The following is a 20,170-nucleotide window of genomic DNA, read 5'->3' as shown; positions in this document are numbered from 1 at the left end:
AAAGAGAAATTGAGCTCAGCTTGGGTAATTAATCTAATTTCCACCTATCTCCGCAGTTTTAAAATAGAAATGAGAAGTGAAGGTCAATATTGAAGAATTGCAATTATAGTTAAGCATGACCGTGGTGAAAATAGTCTGTAAACCCATTTAAAATTCCTGCTCAGAGAGAGGTGCTTAAATATATTTTGAAAAAATAGGTTCCGTGTTCAACCTTCTTTATGTTAACTGGCATCTTGCCTTAAACCCCTGTGTTCTGCCACACACACTGCTCTCTGGCTGCTTATTAAACCTGGCCTTTTATCTGGAAACCTGGATCTCCCTTCCCTTTCAAAGGAGGTGGTCTAACTACATGGTCAAGGATACTGAGCATTGGAACCTATCATTCCTTTGTTAACACACATTTTCTCGATGTTACCGTGTGGCAATCTCTAGGAACACAGCAGTGGCAAAGGAAAAAGCCCCTACCCTCATGAAGCTTGCATTTGGTAGGAGGGGATGGCTATAGACAATGACCCATAAATAAACTGATTGTACCATAAATAAAGTTGATTGTACTGTGATAGAAAGCAAGGAGGGCAAGGGGTGGCTCAGTTACCGAGGAGCAAGCCAGGTGGACTGCCAGGAGGAAGAAAGTTCAGAGCAGAGGGCGACAGCAAACACAAGTTAAAGGTGTTGCTTGGCATGTGCAGGGAGCAAGGTAGTTCGAATCAAATGAGAGGAAGAAATACATGGAAGAGATGGAGATGGAGAAGGCAGTTGGGACAAGGTCCGACGAACCTTGAGGATCCCAGCAATGACTTGGGTTTTGTTCTGAGATGGGAACCACTGAGCCTCTGAATTTGGGCCAAGTGGGGATGGGGGGTTTCCAGACTTCTTCCCTTTCCATTAACTCAGTCACCTCGGCAACTTCTGGATGGCTTCCCTGCCCTCCCCCCGCCCCCAGGTGGCTCCTGTTTGTCCAGACACCCCATTTCCTGCTGCCTCCTGCTCTCAAAGGGGCACTGACCTAGGGACATCTGGACAAGACGATAAGAGTCACAAAGCAGCCAAGAGACCCAGCCTGACAAACGCAGCATCCCTGCTGCCTGTCTGGGTCTGTGTTCGCTGAGCCAGTGGCTTCCCACTCCCATTCTGTAACCTCAGAGTGTCACCGTGGAAGCGCACTGCTGGCCCCGTGCAAAACGCAGAGGAAAACTGCAGGGCCAGAGTCTGACATAATGAGGGGCCCGTCAAGTGCCCTGGCAAGATAACCCAAAACTGCCTAAGAAGTCCACTACTACTGAGCGGGATGATGATGGCGGTGGTGATGAAGGCCCACTTTACTGGTGCCTGTTCTGTGTGCTAGCCACTGGGTTAAGTTTTTTTAATATACTCAAATGCATGTGCTCCTCACTGCCAACTGATGAGGGAGGTACTAGCATTTCCTTCCTTGTGCAGTTGAGGAAACTTGAGACACAGGGTAAGTCTCCTTGCTCAAGGTCACACAGTCAGTAAGTGTCCGAGAAGCCAAACAGAGAATTCCCAGTAGGGTGTCTGACTCGGAGGCCAGGCTGGCTTCCTTCTCACTTGCCCTATGTCAGCGAAAGAGGCTTCTTTAGAGGTGGAAACAGCATGGTCCTTTTTGGGAAAAATGAAATGGACTGGAATAAAGGCCAACACTGCCTCATGACAGAGCACTGGATTCTGTACCCAATAGCACTGTTAATCCCCGTGTCTCTGGAGTCTAGTGTGAGGCCTTGAATAAGTAAGGCATCCAATACATATTTGATGAATGAATGAATGAAACAAGGCCCTTTGCACAGTGCCTGAAAAATAATAAGTACTCAATACATTGTTGCTATTATTAAGTGTGCTCATTGCTTGACTTTCCTGTTCTAGGAAAGGTGGCCTGAGAAGATTGTCTTAGTCAATACCTAAAAGCACAGGGAAGTCACAGAAGAGGAAATTAATTCTATTAGATGTACTATTGATCAGGCTATAATGATACCCCTGTGAGATCTTGCATTGCGAACAAAATCCCAGTCCCAGCTTCCCCTTATGCATTGTGCGATCTTATTTACCTTGGAGATGTCCTGTGAGAAAGTGGAGTTTGCATAATTCAGAGAGCACTGTCAACAAGCCAAACACTATTTTAGTGATCAACACCCTCACCAATGCTGCTCCACGCTTCACAGATCATCCCTCTCCTGTCAACAGAAAATGTTCAGTGACACCAGGAAAGGGGCAGAAGGGCTGTCATGCCAAGTGTTATCAGCCTGTTGGCGAGCCCCTAGGTTTTCCAGAAGACTTTATTTTTTTTTCCTCCCTGACAAATTGGCATTATTAGATTTTGAAACAAATTTTAAAATGAAATCTGGAACAGATGCTCTGCCTAGGATTGTCACAGTGTTAGATTTATCGAGAAAAGTAAAATGATCTCAACTAATGATTTCTGTAATATTAGTACTCCTGCCTCTAATAAGAAATACAAACCAAAAAGTGGTTTTGGACACTGAAATATTGCAGATGAGTTCAATGTCTGATCCTCTAAGACTTACATCTTTGTTCCCAATAATTAATTAGCGGCTTGTTAATTAATCCTTAGGAATAATTTAGTAGTGGAAAGAACGAAGCAAACTGAAGTTTGAGTCCCAGTTCTTCCAAGCCCTTGCTGTGTGATCTAGGGCAAAAGTTTTGTTTCTCTGATCAGGAACCTGTATCTAATGGGCCAAGAAGAGAGATGCCTTGGCCTCTTATGGGGATGTCAAGGAATATCTTGTGTGCACCTTGTGCCTGGCCCTTAGAAGTACGCAGTGAATGGGAGGAGCTGTTAAAAAATTTTTTTTAAGATTTCATTAATTTATTCATGAGAGACAGAGAGAGAGAGAGAGAGGCAGAGGGAGAAGCCTGAAGCGGGACTCGATTCCAGGACCTTGAGATCATCGTCTGAGCCAAAAGCAGACGCCCAACTGACTGAGCCACCCAGGCGCCCTGTAAGAATTTCTAATTTGCTTATCTTGATAATAAACAATATTGTTTATGGAGATGAAAATCTCTTGGGTTTACACTTCTCATCAGGTTTAATGATCAACTTATTAAACGACTCCCCCAAATCAACTCTTTAGTGCACAGCAGGAACCGTGCCCACTGATTCCTTTAGAACCACCAGAGATGGGGAAAAAAGAATCTTACAATTAAGCAGCAAACGACCCTACTGTTGAGACAAGTAGAATACTAAGGAAGGTGCCATTTGGAGGGATGAAATCTAGCCCATGGTCTCATCTAACAGAGAAGGACAAATTTACGCACATCATCTTTCTGGAAGCTGAAGGGTCAAGATCTTTTTGAAAAACCTTTAAAAAAAATGTTCACAGTTCAGTGCTGGCATATTGGATTCTGGAGAAAGTGACTGCGCTACTAGACTGTGAGACTGTACACATCCCTTTGATCTACAGTAATAAGAGAAAAGGCCATGGGTTTCTTTGTGTTTCCTCTACCTGCAGGAATTGTTCAGACTCTGTTCAGTTTTTTTGCCAGGAACCTTCTCTGGGCTTTTTTTTTTTTTTTTTAATATTTATGTTCAGTTAGCCAACATATAGGACATCAATAGTTTCTGATGCAGAGTTCAACGATTTATCAGCTGTGTATAACACCCTGTGTCCATCTGTCTCTGGACTTTTAATGCCCTGACAAGCCTAAGAGCTGGTTACATAAGCCAGAGTACTACAGAAGAAACGTTCCATGGTCACGGATGGGGAAAAGAAAGAAAGAAAAACATATAGTATATATATGCGATACACGGTCATATGTTTGTGTGTATGTGTATGTGTGTATTTTCCACCTAGATACACTTAGTCAAAAGAGGAATATGAAATCACATATAGTGAATATTTTCTAGGGAAGGTCTAACTCGGTAGATAATTTACTCTCAACTACTTTTAAATTCTCCATTCTAGACAGAGTGGAAAAGATGGAAATTTTACCCACTTGAAATACTCATTATGGGGCATCTGGGTGGCTTAGTTGGTTAAGCCTCTACCTTCAGCTCAGGTCATGATTTTGGGGTCCCGGGAATGAACCCTGTGTCAGGCTCCCTGCTCCACAGGGAGTCTGCTTCTCCCTTTCCCTCTGCCCCTGCTTCCTGCTTGTGTGCTGTCTCTTGCTCTCAAATAATAAATAAATAAAAGCACCGGATGTTATACTGAACTGATGAATCATTGAACATTATATCAAACACAAATGATGTACTATACTTTCACGAATTCAATTTAAATTTAAAAAATCCTCATTAAGTGATACTGCATTTTTTTTAAGTTGTATTTAGAATGAGTTTAGACTTAGAGCTGGGAAGGGATACATCCCTTTGCATAAAGAGATTCTAGGCCAGGCGTGGGTTGGAGAGTTTATGACCTCCCTGGAAAGCCGGGGTGCTCACCACAAAGTCATGATGCCTGTCAAGCTTACAACCTCAACAGAACAAGTGATAACAAATGTTTCAGGTATCATTTTCTTTCCTATCGTCAATTCTAAGCTTCCTCAGAAAGTACTATAACGGGCTATTATAAGTTATGGATAGTTGTAGTTGAACAGAATCAGATGCTAATGGTACTCCCTGAGTTTTTCACTTAAATCTATTGCTTTAGGAGAATGAGGTTAACGAGGATGTCGTGTTATCCTTGATGTTGCTCAATGAACCTGACACTTAGGTTAGAGGTAGAGGACTGTTAGTGTCTCAGTTACTTTCCAACAGTGAAAAGACTCTTTAAACAGATAAGAAAGTGTTTAGTTGACTTTCCTGCTTGACAATGTCATTAGTTGAATATGTACCTTGGCGTCTCCTAACATGACAGGTGGCTGAGAAATCTGTCTGCTAACCTTCTCAAGGAGCATCTGCCACTTGCATAAAATCACTTCTTCTCACTCTGTGAAAAATGTTTGCTACTTTCTTCAGAAAATATTCTATATGGCCCCTTTAAGAATGTTAAGTTTCTTAAAGTATTTTTAGGGTTAATTGCTAACATTCAGCTTTGCTTTATTTTCAAAAATGGTCTCAGTTTCAGTCCATTTTATTATCAGAGAAACAGTAAGATTTCTAAAAAAGATTTTATTTATTTTAAAGGTTTTCTTCATTTATTTGACTGAGAGAGCGTGCGAGTACCAGCAGGGGGAGCTGCAGGCAGAGGCAGAGGGAGAAGCAGGCTCCCTGGCGAGCAGGGAGCCCAATGCAGGGCTCTATCCCAGGACCCCGAGACCATGACCTGAGCTGAAGGCAGATGCTTAACCCACTGAGCCACCCAGGCGCCCCTAGATTTTATTTCTTTGAGAGACAGAGAGGGAGAGAGATGAGTGCACACACACAAGTGGGGAGGAGGGGTAGGGAGAGGGAGAAGCAGACTCCCAGCTGAGCAAGGAGCCTGACAGGGGCTTCTTCGATCCCAGGACCCTGAGATAATGACTTGAGCCGAACACAGAAGCTTAACTGGCTGAGCCACCCAAGTGCTCTGAGAAAGAGCAAGTTTTTGATCTGTTATGAACATGCCACCCCACCCACCCTCCCATACACTCCCTTTTGGTCTTCAGAAACTAAAGGTGAGCAGATACATGAAATGAATCCTGTTTAATATTATAGCCATCAACGACGGTAGGAGAGTTTCTGTTAACATTTCGGTTATTCCATGTTACCATGAATATTCTAGAAGGTTCCAATTTTTGAAATTAAATCATGTGCAGTTCAAAGTCATCTAAGTTACCAAGGGAGCGCAATGGTTTCTGAAGACTCTGAAAGAGCTGTAGAGCTCTGCAGAGCCATAAGGTCATGGCTGTGCCAGACCCTCTACCCAGCACTGCATCTGAAAGAAGCATGAGAAACAGGCATGAGGCTTGACCAGTTCTCCCGATAAATACTCACAGCATTTCTTCCAAATCTTTCCGCAATACCCATTAACCACACATTCATTTGTGTCACTTGTCTCTCCTCAAAGTAGAGTACAAAGTGTGTCATACCAGCTCTGCTCCATTCTTCTCCTCCTACGACTCCCGCCAAACAAAGCAAGTAATTTGAAATTTCCAGTGGTTCCAAATGACAAAGAGGTTTCTTTATATTAAGTGGCCTCGATGTGCTGGTTTCTTACATAACTCACAACAACATGACACAGACCATGAGTCAGTCACCTCATACTATTGTGTGAAAAGGGAAACAAAACACACAAAGCACTGAACATTTTTCTCAGCATGATTATCATATGTCCAGAAAAGTTAAGAGACTTGCCCAAGGTTACATGGGTTGGAAGAATACTGGGACATTTTCAAAAGCAGAGGAAAGAAAATGGGAGTTATGAGTTACCTTAAAAGGCCCTGGCCTTTCAGAAATGGGGGGTGAAGGGAAGTCCTATAGTAACCCTAAGATTCCAAGCAGAGGAAGCATTATTATGCAGAGAACAAGTTTCTGCTTATAGTACTTCCTCACCCCAGAGAACCAACATACTTAAAATGTAGCATGAGGAAATCAGTGTAAACACAGTTTCTAGAAAGGAGCATCTTTTAAAAAATCTACATAGTGGCATAAGATAGTAGCCTCAGTAGGTCCATGAATGAATGAATGGTAGAAATAGGTTAAGTGAGGGGCTGAGTATAATAGAAGAACTTTAAATAAGATGGCCTCTCTTTGCACCTACTGTTCCTGGAATGCTCTGCCCTCAGATCTATGCATGGCTCTCTCACTCATTTCATTTAGATCTCTGAATGACATCGGAACAATGACATTTAATAAACTGTCACTTCCCAGAAGTGGTTCCACTGGCCATCCATTCAAAAAGTGATCAGTGGAATTTCTGGAGAAAGACAAATATGGCAGAACTCTATTTGCCTGATTTTGTCCTCTTTCTGGTACTACTGCTCTAGCAGCTTTGAGAAAATTTAGGAAATCAGAGCTCAAAGGAACCCCCCCCAAAGCAACCCCTCCTCCAACAATTTATCCTCTCACGGCTTCATTTTTTCCTCATAGCCCTTATCATACCTGAAATTACAGAATACATTTATCTGTTTACTGGCTGATTGTCTACCTCCCCTGCTAGAATATATAGTCTGTGGGGGCAGGGACATCGGTCTTGACCACCTCCCAGTGCCTGAAGCATTGCCTGGCAAATAGTTCAGTGCATCACACATATGTTTTTGAAGGAATGAACAAATGTCTAGCTCCAAGAGTCTTTGAAACTTTTGTTCTTCTAATAAAACGTGTCATGCCTTCTGCCTATTTCCTCATGAGCAGAAAGGAGCTCTGAGAGACCTTTGTCCCCCATATGAATGCCCATGGAGAAAAGACTGGATCCATGGAATATGAAACAGAAGCCCTCTAGCCCAGAGAAGAGGCACTCACCTCTTTTCTGTAGGGGAAGCTTCCATTGCAGAGAAGCAGAGAAGGGATGGCCCCAAGCTTGGCTTTCCCCAAGGGGAGGGGAACATTCCTCTGCAAGCTGCCTCTGCAGCTCTGGGAAGGCACCCACAGTGGCCAGCAGTGGACAAGAGTGTTTATCATTGGCTGGGAACCAGGTGGAGGAACTGCAGGTGTGGGGAACTGGTCAAAATGTGTTGGGTGAGTCTCAACATTGCTGATTGCTTAGAGACACTGCCTCTAAAATTGCATATGTCAAAGCTTCATTTGGGGGATACGGATCATAGTGTTTAAGCAGAGGTTTACTCTAGGGACTTCTTGACTGACCCTACCTGCACCCATCTGAGCCTAGAAGAGGCAAGATCCTGACTTTACAGGTTAATCCGTCTCTGGTCTCCATTCACACCAGCCAAGTTCTGGGTTTGGGCTTGGGCTTTGTAATTTTTTTTTTTTTAAGATTTTATTTATTCATTTGAGAGAGAGAGAGAGCATGAGAGGAGAGATGTCAGCAGGAGAAGCAGACTCCCCACTGAGCAGGGAGCCTGATGCAGGACTCGATTCCAGGACTCCAGGATCATGACCTGAGCTGAAGGCAGTCACCCAACCAACTGAGCCACCAGGTGCCCATCATAAGTACTTTTTTAAAAGTTCTCCAGGAGGGGCACCTGGGTGGCTCAGTAGGTTAAGCCTCTGCCTTCGGTTCAGGTCATGATCCCAGGATCCTGGGATCGAGCCCCGCATCGGGCTCTCTGCTCGGCAGGGAGCCTGCTTCCCTTCCTCTCTCTCTGCCTGCCTCTCTGCCTGCTTGTGATCTCTGTCTGTCAAATAAATAAACAAAATCTTTAAAAAAAAAAAAAAAAAGTTCTCCAGGGGATCCCAATGGGCAAGCAGGTTTAAGAACCACTGGACCGAAGTGAAATATAAATTTCATTACACATATTTGGAGCCCTTTCATTTTCCCAAGGATTTGGCTCCTTGTGGAGGAGGAAGACCATTTTCAGAAATATGGGAAGAACACTGTACAAAACCGACCCTACACACTTAGACACACACACAATCTACCTTTCATCATATCATTTTCCTTCTATTGGAGGACTTAAAATTTCTTTATCTTTCTGAGCACTCTTATGCCATAAAACAGACAGCTAAGTTCATAGCAGCACCAATGGAGTTTCTGGAGAAAGACAAATATGGCAGAACTCTATCTGGCTGATTTCCTCCTCTTCTTGGTATTATTCCTCTAGCAGTTTTGATGAAATTTAGGGCACTGGAGCCCAAAGGGCCCTCAAGGCAACCAGCTGAGATCCCCTATTGAGGATAAAGTTTTCTCAGTTGCAATAGGACATTACATTTGCATATGTCTCCATTCCTTTCAAATAAGCCACTGCATTTCTGAAGAGTGACTGCTGGTTGCATCACCCCGGTATGGTCGCTTTCCCAAGAGCACTACATCCATAAAGGGAGAGTCTGTAAAACGCAAGAAAGCCTGAGATCAAGCAACCTGGATACAGGCACGTGAGACAATCACCCTCCCCCGCCCCTACCCGGCCCCCCCACCCCGGGTGCCGCCCTTTTCTCTAACCATAAATATTAAAGACTTTGAAGAAAGGAACTTCTGGCTCCACTGTGTATTGGAAATCAGTGATTAATGAAATTTACCTTTGGAGAAACTGGTGCCAGAATTTCACATTTGAATGTCTCTTACTGACAACAAGGAATGCTCACTTTTAAACAAGGGACACGTGGTTTTTCTCAACAAACCTCTTTGGGCCCCCCTTAGTTTATTCATTTTTTTCCTCCTTTTTAAGAAGCACAAAGTAGATCTCTGCTCGATAATAATGTCACCGTTTTACAGTAAAGGATTAAATGTCTAAAAGGAAGAGCTGTGTTTTCTAAGTTGCTAGTGTGTGTGTGTATGTGTGTGTGTGCGTGCGTGTATGTGTGTTTGGAGATTTGGGAGGGAAAACAGGTTCTGTGTCTTGGATTGTCACTGTAAACTCACCTGGCGTTACGACATTCCGGTTAACTAGCAAAAGGAACCTATCACTTTTAGAGGATGCCTAAAAACATGATGGGGACAGTTATGGCTAGAGCTAACTGTTCTTGAACACTTAATATGTGCCAAGTACTGGGTTAATTATCTCACATTTATAATTTTCTTTAATCCTCCTACTAAGCCAGTGAGGTAGAAACTACTATTTTATCTACATTACCAGTGAGAGAATAAGGCACAAGAAAGCTTAGGTAACTTGCCCCAAAGAGACAAATCCATTGTGATTCAATGGTGTTTAGCAGTAAAGACATCTAACACATCTTTCTGGAGAGAGCCTTGCCAGAAAGCCCCATAAATTTCTGATGAACAGTGTCAGCTGCTTTATAATCCGGCCGTGACTCACTCCCCGGTTTTCCCCTCCAATCCCTCCCAGAGAGCCTACTGCAGTCAAATGCATCCGCTCACTCGACTGCAAAATGGAATGCTTTCCATCCCCATGCCTCCCCTCTTCTGCATCAAAATCTACCCACCTTCAAGTTCAAGGATCACTCTCTCCACAAAGCCATCCCAGCTGCCTAACGACAACCAGCTGTAAGAATCCTGTGTCCCCTTAATTCCACAAGACATTCTGTGTTTAAGAAATACTGTGTGTCTTTATCACTGACCCATCCATCATATAAGCCTATTGTAAGCTCCTTGCTGAATAAACACAATGCCTGGCATAATGCAGATCCCGAATAAATGTGTTCTCACTATCACTTCTCGCACTAAAAAAAGTCCAGATTATCTGAAGATGTTGGCAGAGCATGCGTGTCATCGACAGAGAATTGTTAAGGACAGAGGGGAACTACGAAGTTTGACTTGACAGGCATGTCATTCTGTTCCAGCAGTTTCTGGGAAATGTCTCTCTGTCCAGCCACCCACACCGGACGTGAAGTTGGCTTTAAACTGGAGGGGCTCTCATGGGTGCTCTCTCTCTCCCGGAGTGCTCATGGCAGGTCTGACCAGCCGGACCGGCAGTCCCTGCATGCGTGTTTCCATCCCGGACACATGCAGAGGCAGCGCCAAACCGTGATGTTCTAATTCTCTGAACCTCAATATGACAGGTGGGAGACACAGGCACAATACCAGCAGAACTGGTAAACACGAACCCACACATCTGAATTATGCAGGAACAACAAATCGGGATTCTTGAACTCATGTCAAGAGAGGGTTCAAAACCGCAGTCCCGAATGACGGAGCCAAGTGTTATGCTAGTGATCGCATAAATCCCCACCTGGGAAGCCCCCGGAGTGTCACCTACACACGCTCAACAATGCAGAATGCAGGGTCTTCCTTTAAGTACAGACTAAGGGGAGGACGGAAAATGATTACGCAGTGTAATTCCCCTTTGCTTCCTCCTGTTACACAATGAGTAACTGTCCTTTCTCTGTGTGTGAACTGTTCAACTAAGAGGCTTCTGCTGGCTCTTCTTTGCAATACGAGAGAAGAAATCAAAATCCCCATTTTACAAGCATGGAATCTTCCTCATAATATAAAACCAAATGGGGAGGGGGGAACAAAAAAGACCAGCTATCATCAGGGGACAGTTACCTAGTCAGTTAAACGACAGCTGCAGACAATCTGTGGGGACCCACGGTCTGGAATTCTACATCTCAAGATGCAAAATTGATTTATGCCTGAACTTTCTTTGACAGACAGCTGCTGAAGGAAAATGACTTGCTTCCTTTGCCTGACAAAGAAAATTTTGGCGGCTGCTCTCCAACTTTGAATTCCAGAGAGCTAGAGATTGAAACTGTCATCTGTAGAACAGCTTTTGTTCCCTCGGAAGTCCACATCATGGCATAGTTCAGTGACGTGCCCTGAAGGGGTTACTGTCCCACTCTCAGGGTGTCCTGGGTGCGACGTTTATTATTATGTGTGTTTTCTTCATTTAATCCATGCTCAGTACCCCTCTCAACATTTAAGGACTGGCACATTCTCCTTACTGATACACAGATACGAGACTACGAAAACATGTCTACTGAGAAAGGTATCCCTGGGGATCACCTAACAGAAAAGATAAGGAAAAAAAAAATAAAACAGACAGTGGTTGACCTTATCACATTGGAAATCCATATGCCGGTTCCTCTTCTAACTTACTCTAATTAGCAGAGGCATGCACTCACCACTTGCATTCCTAGCGCAGACTATGAGCCGAAAACTATAACCCAAAGTCCTGTCTCCGTAAGCTAAAAAGGCTCCGCCAAGCAGCTTCACTAACAGCAACAATGAAAAAGAAGATCGCAGGTGCATACCTTAACCTCCTGATTGGTAAAGACCTCGACATCCACCACACAGGCAACCAGAGTGGAAACATCACAGTCCATGCTAGGGGCTGGCATTCCCCCTCCCGATTTTTCAGTCAAGAGCTAGGCAACCTCAGAGCTGTGTGCAATGGGAAGAGCCTCCAGGCGGATGTCGCCGTGGCCGGCCCCGGGTGCCGCCTCGCCCTGGGGATGGCCGGCGCTCGGCACCTGGAGCCCGCTCCCTCTGCACGCACGCAGCCCGCGTCTGAGTCTGCACAGCACAGCGGAGTAATGAACGGCCCGGCTCTCTCATGGCAATGACATCACCACAAAGACTGACACAAGCTGAAGCGATTTTTTTCCCCCAAGCCTTTTATCTCTAGGCAGTGCAGTGGAGCAAACTGAACATGATTATGTGCTAAATCTGAACTCAGACTAAATCAATTCAGGCAGCGTTAGCTAGGAACTGAGTCATAGCTGTCGTTTCAGCCGAGTGCTTATGTTTGCAAAAAGCAAGGGGGGAGAATCTGACACGAGAGGCTCTGCCTTGGGAGGGTACGTAAATAATTCTGCAGATGAACCTCCTGAGGTTAAGGTGTGAGAGTTTTCTGCCTCGGAGATGAGCAGGAAGTTGAGGCATTTTGCAAATTGCTTGGCTTCTGTTAATTTGCCCTGAGCCGCTTGGAGTGGCCACACATGTTCCGGGCACCCTAATGCATCCTGGGCACGGGCTGAATAGAAATCCATTCCTGGAGTGACTAAGGAGCCGGTCGTCAGTCATTTAGGCGGACTGGTAGGAGAAGATAATTGGAGGTTTGTGAAATTCTATTTGAAGCACAGAAGTGCAGACCAGTAACTCTAAAGGCACCCTTCCAAGCACGAGATTTCAGACTATCTCCAAGGTCATTCAAACCAAAAGCAATCGTGGAAAAGGAGTTACAGCCACGTCTCATGTGGGGACAGATGGCAGAGTCTAATGGGCAAATGCACTGATGTGGGTCATTGTCAGAGCCTCGGGACTCTATTTCGCCTGAGACTTTGAACATGTCTGGTTGCTTTTTTTGATCCCTCTTTCTTGATTGTGAATCGCAGAGAGGCAGGGCCATGGATAATTCACCTTTGTATCTGAAACTTGAGCAGAGTGGAAAGAGAAGGAAATAACTGTTTAATGAATGAATCAACTAAACAGGCACAGCCTTTTTTGACAGCAGGGGTGAGCAAAGAGAAAACTATCAGAGCAGTTCTTATTTTTATCATTAGCTGTGAAAGTCCCAGGAGAACATTCTAGCAGAATTTATTCCCCATAGGAGTGCAGTGGCAGCTTTGGTAGCCATCAGAGCATCATGATTTGCAACAGATGGGTGACTTTCTAATACATGATTGGACAAAGCGTTCCGATTTTGCACGCAGATGACAAAGGTGACTTTTCGGACTTTAGTACAAGTTTTGTGGTTGGACCTCACTGGACTACATTTGGACCTGGCACTCCCCTTCAATAAGAGATTTTCCGTGCTAAATGAAAGCAGTCCACAAATACAAATAGTTGGACTGATGAAATTTTGTGTGCGTGTGTGTGTGTATCTGTTGTGTGTCTGTGCGGCACCTACTATGTTGTCCAGAGCACTATGGGCAATAGGAAGTCATATATGCAGATCATTTAACTAACACTTATTGAGTGATGACTGTATGCAGAGTGCTGCCCCAGATGCTCTTGAGGATAAAATGATGAATAAGCAAAATTCACTATCCTCATGGCGCTTAAAATCCAGCAAAGGAGATAAGACATGGAGACAAACATCTATACAATGCGGCAGTGGCGGTCGTGATGGTGGCAGCATTTAGTGGCAGCTCTGGAGGAAGAATAATGGATCACAAAAGCAGCTGTGGCAGGAGAGCATCAAGAAGGAGGGCAGGGCCTCTGCTCTGATCCTGAAACATGGGTAAGGCTACGGTAGACAGAGAAGGGGTAGACAGAGTAGGGGAGGGGAGCCCATCAGACAAGGGGAGTACACTAGAAATGCTCAGACCAAAAAAAGAATAGGTTATTTGAGGGGCAAGTCACACCAAAACTTAAATTTGACTAGATCCAGGGGTAGACAAAGGAGAAGAGCCAGATCACTCAAAGCCTTGCAGGACCCTTAGTGCCTACTTAGTTGACCATGGAATTCGAGAAGTTTTTGAGAACATAAATGGAACTTATATATACATAAATACAGCTAAAATGTAAAGTATATACAAAGACGAACATAATTTGGAATACTGTCGACATCTGTTCAAGAGGCAAAACAAAGACACAGCTACTCTTTCCATATGCCATGCGTATGCTAAAATTGACTTTTTAAAAATTTCATACCAGCGGCATGCTGGTACGTATCTAACAATAGACTCTCTGAAAAGAAAAGCCCAACGTGTCGTGTTTGCTGACTTCTGTGGCATAAATATTCTTTTTTCTTAATTTTTTAAAAAGATTTTATTTATTTATTTGACAGACAGAGATCACAAGTAGGCAGAGAGGTAGGCAGAGAGAGAGGAGGAAGCAGGCTCCCTACTGAGCAGAGAGCCCGATGCAGGGCTTGATCCCAGGACCCTGAGATCATGACCTGAGCCAAAGGCAGAGGCTTTAACCCACTGAGCCACCCAGGCACCCCTGTGGTGTAAATATTCTCATCAGGGCTGACTTCAAGCAACTGATAAAGAAGTCACTCAAATGCAAAGTTGGGAAGTGATGCCTATGGCTGCTCACATCCGCTGACTGAGTGACCTCCAGCAGACCACCGTTTCAGTCCTGAAAACATTTCCTCTGCAGAGATTAGGTCCCGCGTGTATGTCCAGAGCCCATCAGGAAACAGCAGGACAGTAAGAGCGATGCATTGTAATCATCGGCATCTGCATTCTTTCACACTTTCTATGTACGAAAGAGCTAGAAAGGATTCACAGAGGTTATTTCAAGAAAAAAAAAGCCCTGCTATGACGAGTCTTGGCTGCAGGACATTAGCCTATTCAGGAGGCAGAGACCCACTCAAAATTCTAAAAGAAGTCTTTTTTTCTGACGCATCCTCAGTTTCTCCCTTCCGGTGTGTTTCTGTCCTAGAGACTCCTTCCCGTGCTCCAGAAGCCACTAACTTTACGCTTTCCTCCTGTAAAACTCCTTTTCAAGCTGTCTTGGATCCTTTACAGCTGTCAACTCATTTATATTAGCAGGAAATGACTGATAACTCAGGGTATTACCCATCACCGAGCAATCAGTACTTTAACAAGGGGACCAAACATTAAGTCGAGTAAATAGTGTTTTTAGAGTGGAATGATATGCATTGAGAGCATATGGCGATTCTAAAATAAAACTATTGGTTTTTTCAAATAGATTCGTTCAAGACATTGGAGATCTATTTCCTTTATAAAAGCAGTCATTTTCCTATAGACCAGAGCCCCTAGGAGGCTTCCTTTTAAAAAACGGTGTCCTGTTTCTATAGACAGAGGGTATTTTTTATAGCTGGGAGATGACTGACGGGCTTGGAGGTGTCTAGGATATATAAATACCCAGGCTGATGACTGTAAGGCCATACATATCCTGGCTCCTACCTACTCTCCCACCTCATCTCATACCATCTTCCCCTGGGCTCTCTGTGTCCCAGACCCACTGGTTTTCTTGGCATTCCAAAATGCCAACCTCTTTCTCATCTCAGAGCCTCTGTACTTGCTGTTGTCTATGTCTGAATATATCCCCATCTCCTTCGTAGCTGGATCCTTCCTATGATCCATCTACCAGCTCACATACCATCTCCTTGGAGAAACGCTCCCTGATGACCTAAAATAAAGTGTGTGCACATACATGCTCATGCACGTGCACACACACACAATCAATCCCCAGCCCAGCATCTTCATTTTAATTTTATTCATAACACTTTTCACTCTCCGAAATTACTGTTCACTTATGTATTGTCTGTTTGTTCCTCCAACTAGAATTTAATCTCCACAAAAGCAGAGGTTTCTGCCTATTCTGTTCATGGCTTCTTCTCAAGGGCTAGAGGAGCGCCTGACACTTAGGAGGTGTTCTACTAAGTATCTGATGCATGAACAGATAAGTAAATGAATGAATGCATCTTCAAAGACGAGTAGAGGGGCTCAACCTGAAAGAGGGGCCTTCTGATCTAGGAGTTACAGAAAGGTCCTTGCAGGAAGGTATATGGGTACAGAAGTTCAGTGACTGCCCCCAATCCTGACTGCTGAACCCTGGTACAGCTCTGCTCAGCAGCACCCTTCCCAGCTGAAGTGGCCATAAATCACAGGATTCATCCAAACCACTGCTCTTCCAATGACTGACCACATTAAAAAAAGGATGCAACATGATGCGGACCCTTTAGACAAAGATCACTTTCCTGCACCTCTGGCCAGGCAACTCTTACAGTCGCCTCTAAGCAGGCAGGAGATGTGTACCTTTCAATCCAGAAGAAGCAGCCAAATCTGCCTTGCTAAATAGCACAGATATTCCCAGGAAAGCTGTGGGATGTCAAAGGCTTTGCCTCACTATGTGTCTTTTGGTATCACTTGTTTTTAATATTTATTATAGAAAATCTCAAACATATTCAGAACTAGAGAGAATATAATAAGCCTTCACATCCCCACCAGCCAGGTGCAAGAATAACTTGGGGGGCCAATCTTGCTTCCTCTCTGCCAGTGGGTCTCAGAGTGTGGTCCCGACCAACAGCATTAGCATCACCTGGAAACTTGCTAGAAAGGCAAATTCTTGAGTCCCACCCAAGACCGAATCAGAATCTCTGGAGGTGAGGCCGGCATCTGCATTTTAGTAAGCCCTCCAGGTGATTCCAGTGCAGGCCAGGTCTGAGGATCACTGTGGCAGGTCCTCCCTCCCTCCCAGTTATTTAGAAGCACATATCTGACATCGTTTATTTCATCTGTAAATGTTTCAGTGTATCTCTCAAAAAGATAAGGGTTCCTCTTTGGAAATCAAAATATCTATCATCACACAACCCAAAACAAAGACTACTTCCTCAGTATACCATCAAATATCCTGCCAGTGTGCACGTTGCTCCCAACTACCAATGTTCTCTTTCTTCTCATCCTCTCTCTGCTTCCTCCCCAGTCTCATCCCTCTGTCCCCTTCCTTCCTTCCTTCCTTTCATTTGTTAAGCTGGTTGGTCTAAACTGGGATCCAAGCTCTGGTGTCTTTCATCTCTCTTTTAATCTATAGAATTCTCCCACATCCCCGCCCGCTTTTTTTTTTTTCCCTTCCTTGCAGTTTGTTGTTGATGATGAAACCATATTATTTGTCCTTTAGAGTTTCCCCCTGTCAGGTTTTCATGATGAGCTCCACATAGTGTTATTTAACTGGTTCCTCTGTTACCTGTAGGTCCTGTTAGTTAGATCCAGAAGCTTGATGGATTCAGGTGTGCCAAGACTCCTTCCTAGATGGTGTATTCTTCTATTAGGGGGTAGGTAACACCAGGCTGTCTCTCCTTTCATGCAAATGCCTAGACTCATTCTTTCTTTAGGATTTGCAAAATAATGGTACTCCTTCTTCATGTGTTCATGGACTAATTCCACGAAGAGGAACTACTCATCTACATTTGTGTAAGATGGGCAAAATACAAACTTTACTCTTTTCCTTTATTAGCTAGTTTTTAAAATAATTAGTTTCCTTATTATACTTCAAAGAAGATCATTGGGGTTTGTTTGCTTTTTTAAGTATCATTATGAACTCAAAAATTACATATATTTAGTGAGTTTAAATACAGAGTAGTTTTATTTTATTAATAATAATGGACCATCTTTGGCTGGTGAGAGTCCAATAGTGGGTTTAAATCCACTGTAGTTTTATTTTATTGATGCTTCAATTGCCCATTTTGGCTGGTGAGAGTCTAATCAGGTTGGTTCTGGTGTCCTTTTGACACAATCCCAGTGTCTTCGAGGGCTACCTCTCCTTCTGGCATGACAAGATATTCCAGGCTCATCTTGTCCATTTCCTGTTTCGGATAAAGAATCAACAATTTCTCCAAGGAGCCTCGGTTCCATTTAACAAGTATTTTAACATATTTCCAGGTCATGATTTATATACTTACAGAGAGGTGTTCTTTGCTCTGGGTTGGTTATTGTTTTTAAGCACCTCAGTGGACAGAGCTAGGAATCATATAAATATATTTAAAAGATAGCATATGGGTTCAGACTGATGATTTCAAACCCAAGACTACAGTGTTTTTGCTGAGACGTATCAGTCTTATATCTGTATCCCCTTTCTTCTACACCAAATATCTTGGTCATTACCACAAATGTAATTATTTATTTGACTTATCCTACTCTATCTGTACAGCAGCCTTGCAATCACATTATTAATACTACAAAGAACAATTTAAGATTTTTTTCCCAGTTCTTTTTGTCCTTTGGGTATATCCCATAAAGGAGATACAAGTTACTGTGTCTTACAGTCATTTGAAATATTTCCACTGTCCCACCAACTGGATAACATGTTAGGTTCATTGGTTTCAAAAATTTTTACTTTTAGAAACATTTACTTTGTAAGGTTCATTTGTCTCTAAAATGTCTCCAAATTTGTTTGCTTTTTTCCCAAAGTAACATCTTTGAATTCATAAGGATTATCATTTCCATTAAACTTAATTTTGTTTTATAATTATAAAAAATATTGCATGGTTCACAAAATCAAAACTACAAATCTACAAAGAAATTGAGCTTCTATCTCTGTCTCCTCCACCCCATCCCCTCCCTCAAGTCACTGCTATTTCACCTTTATTGTTTACCCATTCTTTTGTTACAAAAGACAGCAAGACTAGCAAATATAGATGTATATTATTTTCCCCCTCCTTCTTAGACAAATGAGAGCACATTTGCACTTTGTCATGTCTAAAACATGTGACCCTAGAGATCATTCCATAGTAATATATAGAAATATTCCTGATCTTTTTATAGCTGTATAGTATTCCACCATGTGGCTTTAAGAAGTTTGTGAAACTAGGCCCATGTTGATAGACATAGGATTGTTTCCAGTCTTTTGCTACTAAATAGTGCAGCCATGGATAGACTTTGCTCATGCCTTTTCATGCTTTGGGACAGACTCTAGAAGTGGAATTGCTGGGTTAAAAGGCAAATGTACGTGTGATTTTTGCTAGATCCAGTCAACCTCTCCTCCATAGAGGTTGTGCCATTTTTGCTTCCCTATCAGCAATTCCCCGCAGCACGTGTTGTGGAATGTACTGGACATTTGCCCATTGGGTGAGCAAGACGCAGTTAGTCTAGTGTGGAGCTTTGATTTGAACTTATTTTATGATGGGCATGTTTACAGATCTTTCTGTAAGTGTACTAGTACAGCATTGTTATAGTCAATCCCCTCCCCCACCCATCTCTTCTCTGCCTAATTCAGGTTCTGTTTCTCACCCGAGCAAGCGACACATCTGAAACACACACCAACAGGCCTCAATGAGCTTTGCTGGCATGACTCTTACGAGCAAAGTGGAACATTTTCTCTGTGGTTAAGAGCCACTTGCGTTTCTTCTTATTCTGTGATACCTCACTTAGGTCTGGTCAGCACAGGTCAAACATACTCTCACCCCAGGTCTCTTGCCTTGAATGCCATGTCCCCCATCTTAGCAGGGCTCCCTCTTCCACAGAAGGCAGTTTCTGCTCAATGGCCCACGTCAGAGAAGTCCGTCCTCATCGGTCTCTCATTAAGGAGCACCCTCTCAGTGTTTTCTTCCTCTGTTTTATTTCTCTTCAAAGCACTTATCACTAACTGATGGTCTCCGTTTATTTGTGTAGTTTTGTTATACCTCTCCCATGGGAATGCAAGCTCCATGAGGGCAGGGCTCCCCTACCTTGTTCACTGTGGTTTCCCTACACGTCTATGATGGGGCCTGGTGCACAGTGAGAGCCCAGTGAACATGTGTTGGGTGAATGATAACTGAATAAGTGAAATCCTTTTGCGCTGAGTGGCAACTGCGGGCAAGTGCTGCAGGGGATGCGGACAGGACATAAGTGTATAAAACGGTCTCTGCGAAGGAGAATGAGCCTGAGAAGAAAGAGTGAGGCCAATGAAGGTGCCTCAGGTCCCTGGGCAGTGAGGATGGTGAGGTGGGGGTAGGGGAGGTCCATAAGAAGTGAGAGCGACACTGAAAGGGGAGAAGGAGGGACACAAAACCCCATGTCCCCAGGCTGCAGCAGCCAGCCCCATGCCATTAGGCAGCTGCAATGCCCTCGTTCAGACTCAAGGACAGCCATTCCATCACTGCCCAGGTAGCCCCTACGGAGGTCCAACAAATTCCTGGCAGCTAATCCCAACTGGCACGCTCAGGAAGCCACCATCAATTCTTCTTTGCCTTGTCCTCTTCCCCAGTTCCCAGGGTCTTATCCCTGCCTTGACCCCTCCTTTAAGAAGACATATTTCCCCTTTCTAACCTCCACATCTGAATCCGACAGTGCATTTTTACAAGAGGTAATACTATGCCTAAGAAGCTGACGTACTTGAAAAATGACAGGGATGAAAAACAAATAGGC

The 20,170-nt window shown here is 43.8% G+C and overlaps 1 protein-coding gene across 4 annotated transcripts in view; it reads right to left on the bottom strand.

The window, feature by feature from the left end:
• Positions 1-20,170, bottom strand: part of RCAN2 (regulator of calcineurin 2) — a 264,074-nt gene that overhangs the window by 79,722 nt on the left and 164,182 nt on the right. Inside the window, exon 1 of one of the 4 annotated variants that reach the window (XM_032862012.1) lies at positions 11,660-11,971. The exons of the other annotated variants lie outside the window; for them this stretch is intronic. Coding sequence (XP_032717903.1) covers positions 11,660-11,746 — 87 coding nt within the window. The 5' untranslated portion in view covers positions 11,747-11,971. Of the gene's footprint in view, positions 1-11,659; positions 11,972-20,170 lie in introns of those variants that run through there. 4 annotated transcript variants of the gene reach the window in all.

This window comes from Lontra canadensis, unplaced genomic scaffold, assembly GCF_010015895.1.
Source record: "Lontra canadensis isolate GAN:19392208 unplaced genomic scaffold, GSC_riverotter_1.0 scaffold23, whole genome shotgun sequence".
In the NCBI taxonomy this organism is placed as follows: Eukaryota; Metazoa; Chordata; class Mammalia; order Carnivora; family Mustelidae; genus Lontra; species Lontra canadensis.
The sequence above is the reverse complement of the archived record's forward strand: the minus strand, read 5'-3'. Positions and strand labels throughout refer to the sequence as shown.